The following is a 24109-nucleotide window of genomic DNA, read 5'->3' as shown; positions in this document are numbered from 1 at the left end:
TAAATGTTATTACCAGATATTGAATATAGTCCCCTGTTCTATACAGAAGAAACTTTTTTTTTCTATAAAGCTTTATTGAGTTAGCCCAAGAGAAATAAAATGAAACAACTATTCAAAAATCTAACTGATTTCAGAAGATCTGAAATTGCTTTGTTAACTTAATTGCCTATAAAATCAATATTTTAACTTATTTTTAATTGACTTCCTTTTTTATTAATCCTTCAGTCATTTTTTTCCACTCGTTTGATCTAGTCCCACATATTAACTTATAGATAGGCAAGTGATTTGAAAATTAGTTTTAGTTTTCACAAGTGGGTCTTTATACAAGAATTGTTTGTTTATTCAGGTGTCTTCAAGAATGATATATTCTTCATAAGTGATTGTTTCAAAAGCTAAAAACAAAACAAAACAAAAAACCCAACGAATGAACCAAACAAAAAGCCTCCGTTTCATGAAGCATCAATCCTTTTTCTTTCTTTAAGTTTCTTTTCCTTCGTTCTTTTCGTTGCTGATGGTGTTGCTGTGCATAGAAATCTTTAAGAATGCATTAGGCTTTCTATTTTCTTCATTAATATATAATGAACACAATTTAACATTTTCTTAATTAATGTTATTTGCAAAGTAAATATTAATGATTATGCTGCAGTCTAATCCAAATGTATAAAACCTTTACAGTCTCAATAACTGTGTATAAGTAGATAAAGAGATGGAGATGGATTTTCTTACTTATTTGACACTGGATAGGCAACAGTCTCTTCAGGCCTTGGTCTCCTCACAGATAAAATTAAAATAGTAATTTTGCTCCCTTCTCAGGCTGCCGGGGAGAAAATCACGCAAGGTGATGCTGACACATACCAGTAAAGGGAAGCTATGATAGGTATGATTGTTTCCATTTTAGCGAGAGGAAATGTGGAGCTCATCTCTTTAAATGCCTTCTGCAAAACCACACAGTAAGGAAAAGAACCAAGACTCAAATCCAAGTCTTCTGTCTCCAGGACCAGCCTCCACTCCTGGCAAATCCGTTGTCATGAGAGGAGCTATTTACTTGTATGTTAAACGGCCTAGACGTCTGTGCTTTCGTAGCTTCTTCTGCTTCTCTCCTCGTAATCAGGCTTGTCAATGTCACTCGTTGGTGACATTGATGAAAATAAGTGAAGCTTCAGTTCAGCTGCATTGAACTGAATTGAATAACGTTGAACTTTCGTCCTTGTCAACGTGTCTATCTACAGCAGCCTCTCAAGTGCTATGTCTATTTCTGTCCTGCTGATACGGAAAGTCAGAGGCAGGCTTCTTAAGCTTCCGTGTAAAGTAAGAGCAAATGGGTTCAAAGTGAGGACCAAGGGGCCCTGTTAAACTGGTCACGCTCTCGCACAAATCTTGGCAGATCCTACATCTGCCAGTCATTTGCTTCCTTTCTTCAGACAACCGAGACTGCCAAAGAGGTGATCTAGAACCATAACATGACAAAGCTAGAAGACGTGAGGGATGACCAAATATAAATCTCCAAGTCAACTGAGCTCCAGAGAGAATAACCATCCCAAGGTGACACAGCTAGTTAGCAGGAAACCAGGATTAGAGCCGAGGTATCCTGAGCTGGCTCCCGTGTCCAAGCAGAATGTAAACACACAAGGATTTGTTTTTATGCTTGTGGTTTGTAAGAGCAGGCAGCTGGGATTTCTCTTCTCTGCAGTTCTATATAATATCCATCTGATCTGAAAAAATAATTCCAATCTTTGGGTGGATCCACACCAGAGTACTGACCAGAGGCCTGTCTTCACAAGACTCAGGGTTAGATACAGCAACTGCCACAGGGATGGAGGCAGTAATGTCACAACCTGCTTTTAAGACTGCAGATCCCAGGGCCTTGGACAAAAATCTTCTGGGTTTTTCTCCCAGGCCTGGAGCACGGAGGTTCATTTGAGAAATGGGTGATTTGCATTTTCTCTGAAAGTTCCGTTCAGGATGGAATAATAATAATTAATAATAATAATAATAATAATAATAACAATAACAACAACTTACTGAATATTTAAAATGTGCTAGCACTGTGTTCAGTGTTTACATGGATTATCTCATTTAATTCTCCCAACAGTCCTAAGGGGTAAGTCTTACCATTCTCCCCATTTTTCAAAGAAGGAAACTGACAGTTGGTGACACTCAGTACATGTCCGAGGTCACAGAGCTACTATGACTTTGTTGTTGACTATCAGGCCATGGTGCAGAGTAGCCAGACCCACTCAGTGCTGTAATTTGGGGTCCTGAAATGCCAGCTGGTCTGTGGGCCTCCAGTCTGACCCACACGGGGCTGTCTCTCTGCGTGAAGGAACTGCTTGGAGGTCCCTCATTTAAGTTGGGACGTTGATAACTGCAGTTGGACTGACCGCCCATTCTTGACTCTTTCCTCATTCAACCTTCTAGTCAGAGGGAGATAGGTAGGAGCAGGTGGTTCACTTGCGATTAGACGGTCTTGCCAAAAACAGGATGCGGATGAGAATTTCATGTACTTCCCCTCCCCTCATCTGAGTTCTTTCCCACATGCGTCTCTTTCAGGATTTAACAAAATACCAAAGGGACTGTACATCTGGTTTGCCCAGGAAAGTCCTTCTTTATTCCTGTTGTCCCCCTGCAATTATTCATAGTGTCCCCTTTCACTCTCAAAAGCAACCCAATTTGGACAATGAATGATCTAATTTCCCAGAGATCACAAGCCTGCATTTCAGTCCTCTCTAGCCAAGGGTTTGGGGGTGAGTCCTCCAACTTTCTGAGGTTCAGTCAATGTCGGTAATGCCAATGCCTGTCCTGCCAGGGTCATTTTGAGGATCAGTGAGAAAGCTCTCTGAGCCCTAAGATGTTCCGCAAATGCTGGTTGTTATTGTGATTCAGCTCTGGGGTCCCCAGCTCTGAGCAGGGGATCCTCTCTCTGCCTCTCTGCCAGCCTTGGGCAGTCGGTGACCTCTGTCCTCCAGAGCAGGTTACTCATGCCCATAGAGCTCCTGTCTAGATGGTGCCCCAGGGGCTCACAACAGGTGTCCTGTCACCCCTGAGGCCATGCAGTGGGGAGAGCCGACATCTGTCCCTCTGCTCTCAGGCCCTTCCCAGTCAAGGCTCTCGCTGTCTTCCTACAGGACCTGGAGGAGGTGCTCAAGGGTGAGCTGAGTGGAAACTTCGAGAAGACAGCTCTGGCCCTTCTGGACCGCCCCAGTGAGTACGCTGCCCGGCAGCTGCGGAAGGCCATGAAGGGCCTGGGCACGGACGAGGCGGTGCTCATCGAGGTCCTGTGCACGAAAACTAACACGGTGAGTCCTGGCCAGGACCTGGACCCGCCCCCAAGAGATGGTCCACATGCCCATCAGAGATGGTTACGGCCCCCAGAAAGGCACGTCCTCCTCGCATCCCACCCACGGGGTGAGCAAGTGTCTGGGCAGAGATGTGTCCTCTTGGCCCACAGGAGAGACACCTCTTCCAGTCTTCTGATGGTCAGTCTTGGTGTTGCTGCCCCTGGCTTGACAGAAGAGATCCTTTCAGAAGAGCTGGGTCAATTCAGCTTTCATTTTTCTAAAGAGATGCACAGTTTTATACACAGGGGGAAAGTTCTACTTTACTCTCCCAGCCTAACTTTGCAGGTCCACTGGCATGAGTGACGCAATCAGAAGTCCAAGCATGGCTGCCTCTAGCACAGAGCACAGACACGAGGCAGGGATGTGGGTGGTGCCGAGGGGCTCCCAGTGAGCCCCCTGGGGCTGCCACCACCTCCCCAGAGGTTTCGTGTCCTCCCATCAGCAGACCTCGCCGCTTGTCCCTTGGGCACATGCCACCATTTCAGGAGCTGAAAAGAGCATTTGTTAAGACCCTAGCAGAAGCCCACAGAAGTCTCTGATTCCAGAAGCCACAAGGGCCAAGGAATTCATCAGGGAGGGTCCACAAATCATTATTTGGAGACCCCTCCCTCTTCTGCAACCCCCATCATGTAGAATGGGGAGGTCCAGGAAGGAAAACGCGAGAAAAGCCCAACATCCTTGAGGCCCCCCAGGTAGGAAACAGAAGCAGTGGGTGGAGCAGGCAGCAAGAAGAACTGTAACAGCCCTCTGAGGCTACAGTGCGACTTAAGCCTTGCGTGCCGATGACCCGAGCTGGCTCTTCCTGCTCAGCCTGCGCCGTGCTCCGTGCGACAGCTGCAAACCCCTTTCCTGAGCATCCCTGGACTTTCTTGCCTTCCCACAGGATAATAAAGCCCCTCCATTTTGGGAGTTTCCATTTGGGATTGTACCTCAGAGGAGGGTTAGCACAGGAAGATTGCATCCATTCAGTCCAACAGCCACACCACTTCCTTACTCAACATTCCTATTCTTTCCAGAAGCACCCAAGTCCCAGTAACCCAGCATCCAATATCCGGGCCATCAGCAGCCTGCCTTGGCAAGAAGGTTCATTCAGTCCTTGTTTTTCTAATCTCATTTGTCCATATGTGGTTCACCCTTAGCCTGAGCTTATTTTAGGTCCTGGTCCCAAACAGTGAAAAAGATCTTGTTTTCCTTCAATCAAATAGATTTGACAGTAAGAAGAAGAAAAGCAGGGAGAGAGCCGCCCCCAGGTTCAGGCAGATCCTGGTAGTGGGCTAGAAGGAGGAGAAAGGGGAGGGGGCTGTGTCATCACGGGTGTTCAGCCCACACCCGCCTTGCACCTCCTTCCCATCCACCAAAGCAACATCAGCCTGGTTCCTCACCTTCTGTTGCCCCCACTACCATCCCCCCATCGCTGCCCGCTGACTCTCATCTTAGACAGTTTGTGGGAGATGCGGGGGGACACGCCTGCTCTGATACGCTGCTGGTTGAAGTGTAAACTGAGGCCGCTTCCGGGGGTGGGGGCACTTGACACAAGCCACTGAAATATCCAGCCATATCTTATTTTATGTGCTTCACTTTACTGTGATTTGTTTTTGTTTTTTACAAATGGAAGGTTTGTGGCAAACCTTCGCTGTCGGGTCTATCGGCACCACTTTTCCAACAGCATTTGCTCGCTTTCTGTCTCTGCCACTTTTTGGTGATTCTCACAATATTTCAAACTTCCTCCAGCAAAAAGATGATGACTCTCTGAAGTCTCAGATGATAATTAACATTTTTTAGCAACACAGTATTTTTTAATGAAGGTATGAGCATTTTTTAGACATAATGCTACTGCACACTTAATACACCACAGTATAGTGGAAACATAACTTTGATATATGCCCTGGGACACCGAAAGATTCATGTGACTCGCTTTGTTAGGGTATCTGTTTTATAGGGGTGGCCTGGAAGCAAACCCATAGTAACTCCAACGTGTGCCTGTGAAATAGTTCTTCTCGGCACACACCCTAGAGAGAGACTTGCCTTCCTGCACACAGCAAATTGTTTACTGAGTGAAGCCTTGTTTGAAATAGAGAAAAATTGGAAACAGGCAAAACGTCCATCAATCGGAGGCTGGCTAAATAAACGGGGGCTTACTATAGGATGGAACACTGTGTATCCATTAAAAAAAAAAAAACTAGGTGACTGACTATGTATAAGCTTGGCTGGACCTCCAAGACATAGTACTGAGTGAAAAAAATAAGACAAAGAACAAATAATATGTACAGTTTTCCACTTCTTAAACACAGATAAAATAATTCTATATATTTTCAGTAGCACATATATATGTGTACAAATGCAAAGACAAAATATTTGGGAAAATTTGCACTGAACTTCTAACTCTGGCTACTTGGATGGAGGCGGCGGAGTAAGAGGGAGTGAGGAGGTAGAGTAAGATGTTGGCTTAGCTGTAATAGATGGACTTTTAACTAAGGAGAAAGAATGCCAAAGGACTCCTTCACAGAGCCAGGGACTTGCTCCAGGCCTCATCCTTGACCTGTAGGGACGGCCCCCTGTGGAGGAAGTCAGGAAGGTATCCTGTGACCAGAGACAATCTCTTGCCTCTTCCTTTTGCATGTCTCTGCCTGTCTCATCAACTAACCCTGCCCTGGACTACTGATTTTTTTTTTTACCTTTCCTAGGAAATCATCGCCATTAAAGAAGCCTACCAAAGGTGTAAGTGATCTTTTGTTCTGACTTTAGATAAAGAATGTTCCTTCCAAAATACCTCTGGAAAACTAAATCTGACTTCTCCTCCCCATTTCTCTTCCCCTAAAGTATTTGACAAGAGCCTTGAAGCAGATGTCAAAGATGACACAAGTGGAAACCTAAAAAAAATTCTGGTATCCCTGCTACAGGTAAGAGTAAAGAGGTCTCACCTGCTTTATGATCTTGGAAAATAGCTCTCGGCAACATGAGACAATGCTGAAAAAGGCAATGCAGATGATAAACATTCCCTTCTTTTCTGAAAAATGTTATGGAGGGATCCTCGACCTGTGTTCTGTCAGCTCAGCTATTGTGAAATGATTCAATGGGGATTTTCCCCATAATAACAATCCACCTAGTCATTTGCAGTTACAATCCCTTTTTGTTAAGGTGTTATCTCATTAAGCATCACCACCTCATTCTGCCAGTGAGGAACCTCCAGGTTTACACACAGCCCAGGAGCAAGAACCAGCCCATCTGACCCCAAGCAGGACCATTTTCATGACACAACTCTGCACTTACTTCCAGGATTCACCTCGAGTCTAAGTCCGTAAAAACTGCTGCAGGGAGCTTGGCCGGGAAAGCAGAACTTTCAGAATTGGCCCTGCTGGGGACACAGGCCCCGGGCCTCCAGCCAGATGGCATCTGCACTCTCATTGACACATCCATCTTTATGAGATTGTGTATTTCCTCTGTTTCATTACTCTTTGTGTGGATAGACTCACAATAGAGAACACACAGACTAGACTTCAGCTGTAGCAGGAAGAGTATATAAGTGTCCTCCTGCTGCATAACAAACTGCCACTAAACAGCACAGATCCATGATCTAGCAGTTTCTATGGGCCATGAGTCCTGTTATGGGACTGGTGTCCCTGTTTTCTGAGTCTTTGGCTTGGGGTCTCACCAGGCTGAAATCAAGGTATTGGCCGGGGCTGCCATCTCCTCTGAGGCACGGGGTCCTCTTCCAAGCTCCCTGGCTGTTGGCAGAGTTCAGTTCCTGTGGCTACATGACTGGTGTCCCTGTTTTCTTGCCAGCTGTCAACCAGAGGCCACTCTCAGCTCCTAGAGGCCATCTGCAGTTCCCCGCCATGTGGCCCCATAGACAGTTCAGAGCATGACAATTTGGTTTCTTCCAGGCCAGAGGGAGCGCATCTCTCTAACTTCCATCTCTGACATTTTAAGAGCTCACCCGATTGAATCGGACCCACCCAGGATATACCTCCTTTGATTAACTCAACTGTTTAGGAATCTTAATTACATCCGCAAACATCCCCTTTGCCACATAAATATAACATCATCACAGGAGTGATATCTCACCATAGTGACAGGTCTTGCCCACACTCAAAGGAAGGGGATCAAAAGGGTGTGGGCCACTGGGGTCATCTTAGAATTCTGCCTGCCAGGAAGGGCTTAGGTTAGACCTCCAAGCCCTTCCAATGACCAGCATTCAGGGCTCTTCCGGACTGGGACCCCGAGAGGTGAAATTTGATATTTTTGGAAGGAAGCTTATTAGCTTTGCAATGGACTCGTTCTAGGGGGCATCATGAGGTTGCTTAGCGGTCAGTGGGGTTTCTGAGTGACCCTGGTTTCTACAAAATGAAAAAATTGTCACAGAAGGTACTCTGTTTATCAGTTGTGCCCAAAAGATGGCAGCAAAGAGCAGCGTTGCCACTTGGCCAGGCTGAATCTAGCTTCAGGCCACTCCTCTGAAATCACCCCCTTTCTAGGACTTTCCCTTTTTGTGCTCTGTGGTCAAACAAGTGCTCAAGTTAATAACAATGTGTTGATTTTTCTAGGCTAATCGTGATGAAGAAGATAATGTGGACAAAGATCTAGCTGGTCAGGATGCGAAAGAATTGTATGATGTAAGTGTGCAGACGTGCCAGTCTCTGCCAATTCTTCTTTTTTTTTTTTTGTTAACATTACATTCAACAAATGTTTCTTTATTTCACATGAATTGGAATGACTTGGGAAAAATAAGTATGATCTTTAAAATATTTTTCAGATACACAGGCTTCATGAAACTAAAAGAATTGTTTCTATTCTTATACTCGGGTTAACCAACTTAGACTCATTTTGGAACGAGGGAGGGTATAAATATAAATAGATATGTGAGGTATACTTGTGGGCTAGAAGTTTAAATTGCTTCGTCAATCAATTTGGCTTCTATTCAGTGCACATTTTATTGTTTCCTGTAAGGGAGGGCTTGTCACAGCTCTGCATATTCAGTCTCTTTGCAAAAGTCTTTTTCAAAATGTTTGCACTTGGCCCTTTAGGCAGGGGAAGGCCGCTGGGGCAGCGACGAACTGACCTTCAACGAAGTCCTGGCCAGAAGGAGTCGCAAGCAGTTACGAGCCACCTTTGAAGCCTATCAAATTGTAAGTGGTTGAGCACTAGGGTGTGCAGTTCACACTGAAACTCAGTCTCAAGTTATTTCCAAAAGAAGCTGAGCTCTGGGATATGGAACTGAGGGGGAAGGCACAGGAGGTGTCTTTTACCACAGTGGTTCTCAATCAGGGGTGACTTTGGCCACCTCCCCCCTGCCCCCAAGTGATATTTGATAATGTCTGGAAACATCCGAGGTCGTCACTGCTGGCTGTGCTGGGAGGAACAGTGCTACTGGCATCTAGAGGTCAAGGCCAGGGATGCTGTTAAACGTCCCACGATGCACAGGACCGCCCCCCACAACAAAGAATCACTCGGCCCCCAATGTAGTGCTGAGGCTGAGAAATCCCGCTTTGCAACAGAGGCTGGGAAAGCAGAGAGGTGTCAAGTTTAAGAGCAAAGCGCTAGAGTCAGAGGGTCCAGGTTCAAATCCTGGTTCTACCACTAATAACTGACCAGACTCCTCCATCCCCATTTGTAAAACAGAGACCGTGATCTTCACCATCACATCCTCATGGGGTTATTCAAAGAGTTAAGTAAGATGATTGTCAAAGGCTCAGGACAGTATCTGGCATGTGGGACACATACAGACGTTTCCTGTGATTATTATTCCAATTGACAATTGGGCTCCCAATGCCTACTGCTCCTGAGACAGATGTGATAAGACCTCAGAGATACACTCCTGAAAAGATACGTATAAATTACTTCTATACAATGGTTTTTCATCTAATGATAATTTTAATCCAACTAGCTATTTCTAGGCACTTTGTGGTTGAGCCCATCCCTGAAAATCAGTCTTTAGTTACAAGAAGCCTTTTGTGAAATATCAGATTTAGCAGGGGAGTCCTCCTATCTTATGTTTGTGGAGTGCTTTTAACTATGCAAAGCCGTTCTGTGCCCTGTATCGCATTTCAATTTCACAACAGGGCTGTGACTCTAAAGGAAGCTGAACGGCCATCATTACCCACAACTGCTGGACAAGGAAAGTCTGTAGTGAGTAAGGAGCCATCTGTAACTTATCAGGACCACACAGCAAGTCAGTAGCAGAGAGTGGATGAGAACTCCAAGATTCCCCAGCCGGAGCGCCTACCTCAGCCCGAGCTGGCTGCTCCTCACTCAAAATAGCGTTTCCTATGTGTTGCCAGCAGATGAAAAGACAATAAAACTTTGGAATTTTATCATTACTGTATATAAGCCTTTAGGGCCCTCCGCTTTCAAATTGTGCCCAGAGTTCTGATCAAAGGCAGCTGACCCCGCACTCCCCTGGCCTCGAGGCCTGGAGCTGTAGAGACGGAGCTGGAAGACTTCTCCGTGACCCAGACCCTCTTCCCACAAGAGGAGTCGTGGATGGAGATCCTGGGGTGGCTGTCCTTGGGGGTCATTATAGAAACACACACGTGTGACTGTGCGTGTGTGCGTGTGTCCGTGAACTACTGTCTGGCCAAGGATACGCTCTAGGCCGATTGTTCTCAAAGTTAATCTTGAAACAGCAGCAGCAGCATCACTTGAGGACACGGTTAGGATGAGAATTCTTCATCCCTGCCCTGGACCTGCTGAATTAGATTCCTTGAGGCTGGGGTCCCACGGTCTGTGGTTTAACAAATCTTCCAGATCCTGACGCATTTTAAGGCTTTAGAAGTCAGCTCTAAGCTGCACACTAGCTGTAGGACCCTGGGCAAGTTCTTAAGAGTTCTGTGCCTTAGTTTCCGCGACTGTAAAACAGTAACAGTAGCTACTTCTCAGGGTTAGCAAGGATTAAATGAACTATCGGAACCAAAGCATTTTGTGCCTAGCATGCAGTAGGTGCTCAATCAACACTGGCAGTTGTTAGGAGTCTCCCTGTGTGAACCAACAGGGTCAAAAATCAGAGCTAAAACTCAAATGGACAATCAGATAATCTATTGATCTGATGATTCTTTACATGAAACCAGCTCTAAAACGCTAACTGTTCCAAAAGCTTTGCTGCAACATCATTCTTCTTGATCCTTATCATTGATTTTTTTGGAGTTCACTCTGCTCCTGGGAACCTGGCTCCATAAATTTTCTCATGGTCTCTGGCTAAAAGCACTACGAGACTAGGGTCAGATCACTGAAGTGTATTACGTGGCACAGGTTGTCCTCGCATAGAAATGAATTTTAATTTTTGGCACAAAAACTCAGGTTTTTGCCCTTGATTTCCCCCCAAACCTATCTTCACTGCTGACACTCTCAGAAACCCCAGCCCAAGCAACAACGCTTCCCCAACTCCACTGCACTGTGAAAGATTATTACCATCCCCATATTTACAAATATGAAAGGCTTACAGAGTTACAAAGTTCCCCAAACAGGGCTCTGCATAAATCAGATGTACACATACCCACAGACCCAGCACACTGCCTCCTCATCACACTTCTCCCCTCCCCTTTAAGTGTTCCTAAGCCCATTCGAGAAACTTCAGCCCTTTAACTGCTGTAGCCAAAGCCAGTTCCCTGTGCACAGGGTTCTGCTGTGGGGAGGCAGTCAATTTAGGGCATTGGTTCTAAAAGAAAGAAATGTCTCCCTTGTTCTTCTAATAATCTCCCCACAGGCAAGGCTACCTGGCAAACTGGAAGCCTTTGGGGCTCGTCTAGAACTCACCCTGGCCGTGTGTTTTTGTGCTGAGATTAGAAAACCTGATTTTGTCCAAAGAGCCCCCTAACAATTAAGTGTTCCAGCAGGAGAGAAGCGTGCCGTTTGCAAAGATAGGGGCAACAGCTTGGGCCAGTGGGTTGTTTTCCATTTGTGTTCAGTGGAGCCCCTGGAGGTGCCTTGGTAGCTACCAGGACGGGATGGAGGCGGGAGGTAGGTGGAGAAGAGGGGCGGTACCATCTCATGGTAGTGGGTGAATACTGCCCCCTGGAGTTGGGCAGCCAAGAGACTCTGAGAGGGCGGAAACCTGGCGTTACCACCTAGGGCCGGGGAAAGGAACCCATCTCCCGCCTCCCCAGAACGGCTCTGCTTTCCTGCTTGTATCTGTTGTGGAGGCCGAGATGCTACAGAAAGTTTTAAGACACTATTCTGGCTGAATATTAACAATAAAAACAGAAAGTGGTTTATTGTAAGGTTTTCTGGTTTGTTAGTTTAGTAATACATTAGTTTGTGTGAATACAATGTCCTCTTGAAATGCAATCTCAGTCTACAGAACAAGAACGCTGTTCATGGGAAAGTGAGAGCAGTTGCCTCCAAAATATGAGCTCCCACATCAAACCCCAAAACGGCTGGAAGAGCTAAGAAAGGGACAGGACTGAAAGCCCCCAGCCCCACCCCTTTGAATCTAGGTCCATTACCCACCAGACATCTAGATGGGGCGACTCCGATGAGGAGATCAAGCAATGGATTTCAGTAAATCCAAACCCTCCTCGCCCCACATCTATTGTGCCTGTATCACAAAGAATATTTTGTTTACCCGCGTTTTCAGAATAAACTACGTAAACTCCACCAGCGTGTCCTCAAAGGCCCCTGTTATTTATAGACTCACAATTGTGTCACATCCTGAGAAGACAATTTCTAAGAATTTTCAGTATTTCTAATGTTTAACTGCATTTCCCAAACCCGATAAAAAAAAGTTTTTTCTCTTTCTGTGCCTGCCCTGAGCTTGGCCCAGGCGGTACTTGTGTTAAAGCCTAGCCACAATTTACTCTGAACTTCAGCTTCTATAAATATTTGGAAAGAAACCTAGTGTGTAATGCTGTGCAGAACAATGTGTGAGCTGGCGGTGACTGTAAGGCCATTTGGAGTCTCCCCAGAGCGAAGGAAAGCAGCATTTGACGTGGTCAGCCCCCCACTCCCAGACCGTGTAGCCCCCTGGTGTCAGAAACACACACCAAGCCCTTACCTTGAACTTCACCGCCTCTACTTCTGTCACCCAAACTGTAGGCGCCTGAGTTCCCATTCTCAGTCCACAATCGAGGAAGGTGTGGGAGGTGATTATAACCCCAGGCTCCTGGAGAATTGGAAATGGAAAGAATGTTTACAAACACACAGGAGACTCAAGGACAGTATAAACATAAACAAAATTGTTACAGTATTTATTCATTCTTCTTATACTCCTTGATTTTACAGAGGAGGAAACTGAGACCGAGGGAGTGGTCCTGCCTGGGGTCATATCCATTAGGGGTCAAATCTGGGCTAACTCTTCAGCCATGAGAGTCCCCACTCGAATGGGGGCCCCCACCCCCGGCCCAGCAAGGGAGGAGGCCAGATAGGAGTTCCTTTAAGCCGCATGGCCAAATCTGCGAGAGTTTAGTGCTTTTTGTAGCGGAAAGAGCCTCAAGTGCGCCAAGGCCAAAAGCAACACCCGGACTAACGTTTGGGCTTTGTCTCTCCAGCTCATCGGCAAAGACATCGAGGAAGCCATCGAAGCGGAGACGTCAGGCGATCTGCAGAAGGCCTACTTGACTCTCGGTAAAGTAGAGCCGGGAAAGCCTCTGACTTAGGCTGGGCTCCCTGAACCAGACTCGAAGGTGGAGGTTTACGTGCGGGAAGCTTTCAGGGAATGGTTCTGGGAACCACACATCTAAGCAGTATTGGGAAGGAGAGAAGGAATGGGAGGCAGCTGCAGCAGGAGCTCGGCTGGTCCCCCAGGGAGCCCGGAGGTCAGGATGCCCAAAGTGAAGGCAAGGGGGCCAGGCCTTTGCACCCCACATCAAGCAGCTGGTTGGCTGCACCCAGGGAACATTTGCAACCTTGGGGAAGGCAGCTCCCTCCCTAGAGAGCAAGTCCTGAGAAGGGACTCAGCTGTGAGCAGCCAGCACGTAACACTCAGTTCTGAGAAAGGCATCTGGGGGCCACACCACAGCATCCACTACAGTCCCACGAAGATCGTGGGTCCCCGAGAGCATCCGTCAACAGCCTGGGACCATTATCTAGCCTCAGGGAGCAGCCTGTGATTCACACAACATGCACTCAAAAGTACTCAGGTTCCAATCCATGAGCTAGTGTTTGCACACGCCTGATGGCTCGAGGGTGTCCTTTTCCATTTGGTTGCCTTCAACGTTGGAATGAATGAGGTCTGTTTAGAAAGCAAGAGGAAGGGAGACCAGATCTTGACCCGTGCCAAGCAAACACCAGGACCTTCTCTCCAGGTGTTGCCCCCGGGCAGGAAATAGCAGAGAGATGGGCACGGGGCTGTGCCTGGCAGGCGCCTTTATCCCTTTTGCAAGCCCTGGAATGAAGGCATTGTCCATTGTCCACTCCCCTGTGGTGAGGAGGCCAGGGCACTGTCCCAAATGGCACAAGAAATGGAGAGAATATCCCCAGAAGAAGAGGAAGAACCGAAAAAGAGGCCCCTGGAAGCTAAAAAATGCGCTTTCACTGCCAAACTCTTTTGTTTTGTTTTCTTGATGGGATTTTTTGGAGCAATGTCAGCAATTGTTTTTTTTAATCCACCCTCATTTCGCATTCAAATTTGCAGGACTTCTATTATGATACAATACAGAGCCCTAAACAGTCTTGATGTCATTCCTGACCCACACTGGATACACATGGACAACTGTCCTTAGGGCTTTCAGGATGAGTGTCTTAAGTACAAGGAGAGATTACTCAGGGCCCAGCCACAAGGCTCCAAACCCTTCCTGTACTTGCAGAACAAAGAATAGGAAAGTACCGGAGTTCAGTCAGAAGATGAACATTAATCATTAATGTTAAGTATTCGTGGTAATAAAACCATTCAACTCTTTAACATTTACTTTGCACCTGCCTGGACCAGGGGTTTCACCAGGTGAGGGTATCAGAGGTAAATAGGTCCGATTCCTGCTCTTAAGAGACTTCAAGTCCATGGTGGACACACACCAATCAAGAGGTCAGGCTACAGTAAAGATAAAAACAAAACCAGCCAGAGCAAAGCAGGCAGAGAGCAAGGAAAGGGCTCATCCCTACAGTCGGGGACATGAAATGCAGGAGTTAGTGACTCCAGTAGTAGCAAATATCAAAGAAATTAGAAAAGACCTTGGAAATGAACCACAGAGAGAGTAGAACATGACTTCATGACTATATTCTCTAGACACTCTGCACCCTGCTCCCACCTAAATCACGAAGATGCCAGTTTGCAGCTAAAATTGAGGAGGTGGTGCTGTGAGACCAAAGGATTCCCACCGCTTGCAGGCTCTGAAGCAGCACTTCTCAAAGTGGGGTCCACAGAGCTCCTGGATCAGAATCACCTGTGGGAGTGGTGTGAAAATGCAGTTTCCGGAGCCCCACTCCAGGTCAGCACTTAGAACTTCCAGGAAGGGAGTCCAGGAGCCACACATTTACAAGGTCCCCACGTGACCATCTCATGCTCCCTGGAGTTTGAGGAGCCCTGCTTTGAAGACCAGGAGGAGCAGAAGACAGCGAGTGGCTGGCCGCCCTGCCTTCCACACGCCACAAACAGCTTTATTCCCTCACCTTCCTGAGCTAACCCCCTCCGAACTTTTGGGGGATTCCTGCCGCTGCTAACAACCAGGCACAGACTATATACAGTAGAAAACTTCAAGATTTATCTAAAATATCAAGAAGAAGAAACATCAGGGCAGAAATCACCTGTCTGTTTAGGGATGGAACACACTAACATTAGGCAGACAATGTCTTCAGCATCAATCAGTATGAATGCACAGGAGAGGGTCCTCGGGAAAACCCCGTGAGGACACTAGCTCAGAATGTCTGGGGGTCACAGTGAGTCTCAAATATGCTACTTTCCAAATTGCCAGCCTCCCCCTCCCCCCAATCCCCACAGCCACCACCAATCCAGCAACTTTTGGATTCAGACACCTGCATCTGGGCTTTTCCACTGATACTCTGCCGGCTGCCGCATGACCTGTCAAAGGAGACAGACCCTCCAACCCAGACTCTGCTTCCCTAATCCTGTTCCTCCCCTTCCCTTGTAAGCATCAGTCATATCGGTAATTACCTAGAAAACAAGAGTTCTCATCACAGGACACATTAAGGATGTACATTCTACACTTACACTGAATTCATTACTTATCACTGACATCAAAAATGTTAAGTGTTCTAGGCAAATGTCAACAACATAAACAGTGAAGGGTTCGTTCTCCCAAAGTGCTGGTCATGATGGACCCATATGAGCCTGGGGGGAATGGGGAAGAATCATGATTTAGCCCCAGAAGAAGAGATGCACCCCATCATCTGATTGGTACTTTATTCATCTGTGGTTTAGGTCATGCTTTATTCCTTTCTGGTTAGGACGGGACCAGAAAAGAGCAGCACACCCACAATCAGCAGCATCACGGGAAGATGCTCTGTTGAGAGGATCGAACATTTTCATCAAGCCCACATCTCAGATCATGGACTAAGAAGATTGTGGGAAACCAGGAAAAGATGCAGAGATGAGGCTCACAAATCAAACCCAGGGAAAAGCAAGGGGAGGGAAGGTTGTTTAGCACAAGCAAGCAAACCACAGTCCAAAGGAGTGAATCTTCAAGATTATGAAGTTTATGACAGCAAGGTTGCTGGCCAACCTGTGTTTCCCCTCCAGACCCGCCTCCAGCATCATCAGAGATTTTACTTAGAGATGAGAAGTTATTTCTGCTGGCGAGAGTCGTGACCTTTGCAGAGAGAGACTGAGGATGGTCACAGCATTCCCCGTCCTCCCAAAGAGTCTCCAGGGAACAGGAGAGGGTCTCATGTGTCTGAAAGGGCTCTGGTTGAAGAGCCCAGGTGCCCCGACCTGGGGGAATCTTCCAGATTCCATTACACAACAGTGTGAAGTCCATGCCTTTCAAAAATCTGACTCACAAATCAGTCAGCTGCAAGGGCAGCCAGGTGACACTGTGGGCCAGTTCTGTTCTTTCCAAGGGTCCTGTGGTTATTCAACAAAACATGAACGCCTCCTGTTCTCTTTCCTTTCGTCCTGCCCAGTGAGGAGTGCCCGGGACCTCCAGGGCTATTTTGCTGACCGTCTGTACAAGTCCATGAAGGGTGCGGGGACCGATGAGGACACGCTCATTGACATCATTGTGACCAGGGCGGAGGTAAGACATGCTTGGCTCCGAGGAGCTGGGCTGCACCTTCTGGTTTGTTGCCACCGTGGACGTCATCCACAAGTCCGTTTTGTGAATTTACAAAGAAAGTGAAACAGAGGCAGTCCTTGTCTTCCCAGACTTTGTGGAGGACACTGTGCTGTGCTTCAATCTGTTTCTTTTTATAAAAATACAAAAACGATGGCTGTTTCTATTTCTGCCATCTGTGGCCCTGGGGAGCCCGTGGCAGTGTGCAGAAGGGACCCGGAGGAGCTGGTCCGGGCGGATAAACCAGAGACACTGAATGGTTAGTGACAGACTAGGTCACCCAGCAGCAGAGACAACGAGCAAATGATTTCCCAACTCCTAAGCGAGGCCTTTACTTCATCAAACACACCCCACAAGCACAATATGACACAACAAACACATCAATACAAGACAGTGTTTCTCAACGTTTTTAAAATTAAGGATCGCCCCAGGAAGAAGCCTTTTTAGACCCAGTTTTTTCCTAATTGTCACTCCCCTTGAAGAAACATTAACTCCATATACACTGCGTATTTATGTTCCCTTTGTATGTAGGTAATTTTACACAAAAGGTTTTTCTTTCTAATTTTTTTTGGGGGGTAGGTAATTAGGTTTATTTATTTTCTTATTTTTAGAGGAGGTACTGGGGATTGAACCCAGGATCTCCTTCATGCTGAGCATGCGCTCTACCACTTGAGCTAGACCCTCCCCACTCATAAAAGTTTTAAGATTTGGTTTTGCCCTCTAAGAACCAAACTTTGCCCTCATTGGGATTAATATCGCCCCCCTCAGAGAAAGCAGGAGTATGACAAAGGGACAGGAAGAGGAGCAGCCGAAGTTTGGGAGCAGCTGTCACGACTCACAGCGAATGGTTTGGAATGTAGGGCCACAGACAGAAGGCATTACCGAAAAAAGAGGAACTGGCATTTCATCCACGGCAGGGAAGCCTTGGAGAGCGAAGTGGTACTGAGCACTTAAAAACCAGACATCTTCCCTCAGAAACTTGTTAAATAAGGGGGAAAAGATACCAACCAAAATTCGGCCCCCCAGCTTTTTGACAAATCACACTTAACATCTGACACTGTTTTGAAGTATAACTCAGCAACAAGACGGTGCTTTCATTTTTATTTCTATTTCTGGAATTTCTCCTCCCCCTCTTTCTCCTCCTCCTCCAAGATTCATATTTCTCTTTCTCTCCTAAAGCCCCTTTCTCTTTCTCCTCCTCTCTCCTGCCCCTCGTCTGTCTGCCACCCTCTTCGTTTCTCTTCGGTTGCTCCCAGTCTCTCTCTCTCTCTCTCTCTCTCTCTCTCTCTCTCTCTCATCTCTCCAGGTCTCTGCCTTCTCTGACTCCATGTCTCTTAGTAACTCCACCCCCAGCCAGTCTCCGGAGCAGATCCTGAGACGCTCAGGATCGGCCTGAGGAGCAGGCTGGTGACAGAGCCCGGCAAGGACTCTGAAGGCCCCAGAGGGCTGGATGGCTCCGAGGGCCCCTCAGGGCTCCAGTTCACTCCAGTGTGAGCCATGGAGCGTTTATTCCACAACGTTCTGCCCCATCTCCATCCTGACCGCATGTCCTGGGTCATCGCTACAGGGGGGGCCATTCCCTCAGAATGCTTCAAACCCAACCACATACACTGGCTGGATCCTCTAATCCCCAAAGTCTCCTGGTCCTGGAACAGAGCCCCGGTGAGCCCCACCCCACCCCTGCCTTGACCCCTGCACTTGCTGCCCCTCCCCCAGCCAAGCAGCCAAGGAGCCAGGGCAGCAGGGGACACACACCCCTGCTAGTCCCCCTTCTGCTCAGCATCCCCTTCCGACAGTTCCTCACTCTCCCACCACCTCCTGTTCAGCCCTCTAATTGGGGCAGGAGAAAAAAAGAACCAGAAATCTGAACAATGGCTTGTGGGTCTGTTTAGAAATCAAGATAGAGTCTAAATTGAAACAAACAAACAAAACAAAACAATGCCAAAAAATGGCATACAAAAAACAAAACAAGACAAAACTCCTGGTGCAGGAGAGCTCCATGCCTCTTTTATGAGACTCACTCTGTTCCATCCGGAATTGTGTCTTTTCTGCAGCAGGTAAGGTCGCCTCTGCTAGGTGGTAAGAATCTTTCGAGCAGGACAACTTTTTTATTTGTTTTTCTTCTGAGTCCTCTCCCCACCTCCAGCACCCAGGTTTTTCAAGTTTTTCAAGGAATTACAGCTGACCCTGGAGCAACACGGGTTTGAACAGCGTGGGCGCGCTTATCCGAGGATGCTTTTTCAGTAAATATAGTACCTGTATCTTCATTTTATGGATCTCTTTTTTTTAACATTTTTTTATTGAGTTATAGTCATTTTACAATGTTGTGTCAAATTCCAGTGTCAAGCACAATTTTTCAGTTATACATGAACATACATATATTCATTGTCATATTTTTTTTCCGCTGTGAGCTACCACAAGATCTTGTTATTTATTTCCCAATGCCATACAGTATAATCTTGTTTATCTATACATTTTATGGTTCTTTAAATTAACAAAGTGTGGGGGAAAGTCTGTATTCAATTAGAGATCACAATATGTAGAATCAAAAGAGCTAGGGTTTGAGGCCTGAGTCTGTCCAAGATGTTTTAGCCTCCTGCCCTCAGGGAGTCATTTATCCATTCCTTTGTTTTTGAGGCAGAGAGAGCAGCATGCAAATTTTCTACTGCACAGAGGGGGCGGTCAATGTTCCTAATTTCCGTATTGTTCAAGGGTCAACTGTAGATTCAAAATAAGTCCTACAAATTGAGAATGACTGGAATTTTGCTGATTGGCCCTAATATCCTTGCTGATCAGGGTACAGGAGACAAAAAAAAAAAATCGTTCATTTCCAATTGTGTTGACAATTTCCTTAGCGTTATACCAAGAGTCATCAAATTTGTGGCCTGCAGGCCAAATCAGGCCCACCACCTGCTTTGGTAACAGTACCACTACCTGCAAATGATTATTTAAAAATAACTGTAAAAAGCTCAAAAGAAAAATAGTATTTTTGTAACCCATAAAAATCATATGAAATTCAGGGTTTAGTGTCCCTAAATAAAGTCTTACCGGAACATAGACACACAGACACCTCTGCCACTTTTGGGGAGCTGAACTCAGCTTCCCTTTTCTCAGCCACAAAATACGAAGACTAATACCCCCAAATCTAAGGATAGTTTTGAGGCATAAATGAGCAAATGAGGCTAATGTGCTCAGAACAGTGGCTGCCTGGGTTTATGGTGTAAACGCTATGAATGTCCCCATCGCTACTGTCATCTCTCCTCCAGGTGGACCTTCAGGGGATAAAAGCAAAGTTCCAAGAGAAGTATCAGAAGTCTCTCTCCGACATGGTTCGCTCAGACACCTCTGGGGACTTCAGGAAACTACTGGTGGCCCTCTTGCACTGAAACAAGTCAAAGCGGCAGAAGCACAAGGAGGAATCACCTTTGTCAAGAGCCCCTTCCAAGCCAGATTGGCAAATGCGACGCCAGCATGAAGAACCCTCAAAGGTCCTGGTTTATTTCCTTGGCAGCTTGAGTCGTGCAGCCAGGCCAAGCTGTTGAAGTAAAGGCAGCAGCTTTAAGACGCTTGAGTAGGTCTTATACTGGCTGAGCAAGTATCTGTGCTGCCTCTTAACTCCTTCAGGGTGGTAACTGAATGCTTTCTAAGCACAAATAAAATCTGCAGTTGATGAAAAAACGATGCATTCGTAATAGAATATTTAGAAGAATATGCATGGGGGTATATATGTTCTGGGTAATGATGGAATGATTAAAGTGCCAGAAAGACAAAATTAAGCAATTCATTCATTTGCCTTCTGTGTGTTCAACTTCAAATCCTTAATGTCAATTAAAGAAGTGGATTATGCCTCCATCAGCAGCTTTTCCAAAGACTGAGTTGATTCATTTTGGCTTTTGTCCTGGAAATATATGACTTGTGAAATTTGAACATATTTGGGAAATGCAAACAGTTACATTTATTAATAATCACCGAACAGCAAGGAAACAATGGACTTGCCTATACAAAACGTAACAAGGGGTAACATTCACTGATACACTACCTGGTTTAAATGGTTTTTCTTGCTTCCCTAGATGTTAGACCCCCTTGAGTCTTCCCCTTGATCTTCAAATACAGCTAGGCTGGGCACAGTGCCAACAGGATCAAGGTTAATGGTCTGACGCTCAAATGGATTGATTCTGCACCAGTAGCATCTCTGTTCCAAGCAGTTTGCCTCATAGCCACGTGTTGCTACATACAAAGGGGTCTGTCATGAAAACACGGACACTTGGTCCAATAATTACAGTTACCGTTCATCAGATGACTACTTGCGCCTGGCGCTGCTAAGTAGCTTACTTTCGTATTTGATCTTCCCAACATCCCTATGAGGTTAATGTTACTCCCATTTATCAGCTGAGGAAACCGAGACATTAAGTAATCTGGCTAAATTCATTCACAAATGACAGAACTGAGATTTGAATTCAGGGCTGGTTGACTCCAGAATCCATACTAGTAACTGATTTTCTTGGAAAAATAACACGATGTACATATCAGGTCATGGGTCTGTATTCATTCACCTGCTTAAGCTCCTACTATCTACCAATCACTGTGCTGGGCTCTGGGGATACAAAGGTGAGGAGAACACCGGCCACACCTCGGGCAGTTCATTCCCAGGCCAGCAGTGTAGACAGAGGCCTCCAATATTCAACACGATGCTGTAAGTACATTCATACAGGCATGTAAAGCTCTCTACCCAAGAGTCAGGCGAGGGAACACACAGCTCTGCCTGGGGGGACTGGGGAATGCTTCCCAGAGATGCATTTGTGCTGGGTTTTGAAGAACACATAGAAACTTTTCAGAGAAACAAAGAAAGAAAGACACGTGTAGAGGCTCTGAAACATAAGGGAACAGGATGTGTCTCAGAGGTGGTGAAATCCATCCTCCTGGGGCACGGGATGTGGTGAAAGGAAGCAGAGGGTTGGGAAGGCAGGCGACGAAGCTGCTGAAGAGTATGTTTGGATCACATTAGCCATGGTTTTGCCTTCCAAGCGTGGGCTTGCTCCCTTGGGCAATGGTGGTCACTAGAGATGTTTAAGTGAGTGAGGAACACGATCAGATTTGGGTCTTGGGAAATCACTTCGGTGGTGTCATCAACATAGAGCATACAGCCCAAACATGCCATGATGTGTCTCTCTAGTGGTTGCAAAACCGTGATCAGAAAAACTAAGAAGTTGTGTTAATATTTGTGTCCTCAACAGACTGGTTTCTCTGTACCTAAAGTCATTGCTGTCATTATGAGCTTTGACACACAAAATGGTTTCCTAGAGCCCAGCTCAGTGATGAAACATTCTCATGTTTACTTACATGTTGTCAAAGCTGGCCTTTGTTTTTAAAAAACAGAAAGAAAAATAAGCAGTTTGTGGGATCTAAGCTTATAGTAAGGACAGGAAAACAAACCAATGGGCTGAAAAGAGATCTATTAAAAACAGCCATCATGTGAGAGTGTTGAAGGCCATGGTTGACACAGAGAAGAGAGAAAAGGGACATCACAGGTGAGGAAACAGGCCAAGGAAGACGGAGATGCAAAGTCACTTGCTCAAGGGCACACACAGGAAGTGCCAGGGCCGGAATTCGAACCCAAGTCCTTCCAACCCTGATGCCTGGGCTCTTTCCGCACTTGCTCACATCCATGAATACTTTCTCCAAAGCTTCGCCAGGCCAGGCAGCAGGTACCTCTCTCTGAAGCTGCTGACTCTTGCTCAGACTCACAAGCAAAAGCCAGTTTCTATGTGCTTGGTGGGAGGGGAGGGGGCTTTACCAGAGAACTCCTGTCTGGTCTATCCCCAGAGGGTCCCACCCTTCCTGCCCTCATGCTCAGACCAGGAATTTCCTCCTCTTCCCTTCCAGAGTGCCTGCCCTGTCCAGGCTCCCCCTCCCCTTTCCCTAAGCCCCCAGTCTCAGGCAGCAGGGTCAGCCTGTGGGGAGAGGGGAAGAAAAAGAGGACAAAGGTAGAAGGAAGAAGGGGGGACAGCAGTCCTACCTTGTCAACCTCCCATGGTGCAGCCCTGTCCCCTACTCCACTCTCTTCCTCCAAGGCCACCAGGGGAATCCCAGCTCCTGCCACCCAGATGTTTGGGCAGGTGGGGAGGGGGTCTGGATCCCTCCCCCAGGGCTGCATTACACCCACCTCCGGGTACACATGGTAACTCATCATCCATCCATTTCCCGGTGAAATTCTGTCCCAGGTCCTGACTGGGCTCCAGAGCACTGGTCACCCCCGACCCCCGTGACAACACGCCAGCCACGGCAGGTAAAGTAGACTCGGGGACGCCTGCCTGTGGGAACCTGGTAGCAGCTGAGATCCCCTCTTCCCACCAAGGAGCAAAGGGAGTCCCATGACCACCTGCAGGTGCTCCAGCCCCCTACTCACTCCTCCCAGCAGCTCTGGGAGCCCCATGTAGTTCCTCTCAACCAGGCCCACCCCCTATATTTGTGGGTTTGAGCCCACTTCCCCCTGCTTTTTCCTTTCCTGGCTGTCTTGCACTATGAAGGGCCCATGAGGACAATGCCCACATATCCGAGTGCTGATCACAGCCCTGCCATGGGCCCTGGGAGAGTCCTGATCCTGCCTGGAAGCCAGCTCAGGGCCCACTGGGAAAGGTCTAGAGAAGAGGGTTCAAGCTGTAAGTTGGTATGTCTTCTTGGCCCCGTGGACCCCCCACCCCACAGGGAGGTCTGCGGCCAGCAGAGGACCAGGCACCATCCCCGCAGAGGGGACCCAGGGCAGGGAGCCCTTTCCATGCATCATTTTGAAAGGCACTGACCACTTTCCTTCTCACTCTTCTCTGAACTCCAACTCTCCTATTTCTTCTCCTTCCAGGAGACCAGGGCCAGCTCAGGCTGCTGGGACTCTACCTGGGCCCTAATGACATCAGATGAGCAAAGTACCACCTCCACCGCTACCCACACACCGCCCTCTGCTGCATAGGTGACACCTCCCACCCGACTTCTGGGGTCGGACTCAGCCTCGAGGCAAACTGCCCTCTGTCATTTGTCTCCTCTTTACCCTAGGCCCTTCCTTCACCAGGACTCAGGATCATCAAATCCAAGGTGCTGGAGGACAACTGGCTCATTCTTACTCCAGTCATCCAACAAGCACGAACTGAGAACCCGCTGCGATCCAGGCCCAGTGCTGGGCACGGAAGGTGCAAAGGTGAGCCGATCACACCTGGTCCTGCCCTCACAGAGCTTCCTGTGCAGGGGGAGACACGTACCAAGTAACCAAACCCAGCTAGAAGATGATCACAGATCATGATACCAACCTGTAAAGGAATAAAGTGGATACTGTGATGAATGGTGATGGGGGCTGGGGGGGAGGGAGGGAGAAGGGAATCTCTTTAAATGCAGCAGCCCGGGACCACCTCTCAGAGGAGGAAGCATTAAGCCAAGACCTAAGGAATAACAGAGAATCACCCACATGTTAGGTGGAGGGCACTTCAGAGTAGAGGACAGATCTGGGCAACTCGGGATGACGAGGGAAGGAGATGGGGTGGTCTCAGAGTCCCTGGGTGGCCAGTGTGGTTGATGCTGAGTGAGGGAGGGCATGGGGAGTGGTGGTCGGCGAGGTCATCAGGGCCCACG

At 47.3% G+C, this 24109-nt stretch overlaps 1 protein-coding gene across 2 annotated transcripts in view; it reads left to right on the top strand.

Annotated features, from left to right (window-relative positions):
* Nucleotides 1-20361, top strand: part of ANXA13 (annexin A13) — a 54682-nt gene extending 34321 nt beyond the window's left edge. The window contains exons 4-11 of one of the 2 annotated variants that reach the window (XM_006211406.4): nt 3126-3296; nt 6023-6056; nt 6159-6238; nt 7883-7951; nt 8363-8464; nt 12818-12893; nt 16344-16456; nt 19759-20361. In XM_006211406.4, the coding sequence (XP_006211468.1) occupies nt 3126-3296; nt 6023-6056; nt 6159-6238; nt 7883-7951; nt 8363-8464; nt 12818-12893; nt 16344-16456; nt 19759-19878 (765 nt within the window). In that variant the 3' untranslated portion in view covers nt 19879-20361. The remainder of the gene's footprint in view (nt 1-3125; nt 3297-6022; nt 6057-6158; nt 6239-7882; nt 7952-8362; nt 8465-12817; nt 12894-16343; nt 16457-19758) is intronic. The other variant, XM_006211405.4, reaches the window with a different exon arrangement.
* Nucleotides 20362-24109: the final 3748 nt, after the last annotated feature.

Source organism: Vicugna pacos, chromosome 25, assembly GCF_048564905.1.
Source record: "Vicugna pacos chromosome 25, VicPac4, whole genome shotgun sequence".
NCBI lineage: Eukaryota > Metazoa > Chordata > Mammalia > Artiodactyla > Camelidae > Vicugna > Vicugna pacos.
This window is presented reverse-complemented; position numbering and strand designations above follow the sequence as displayed.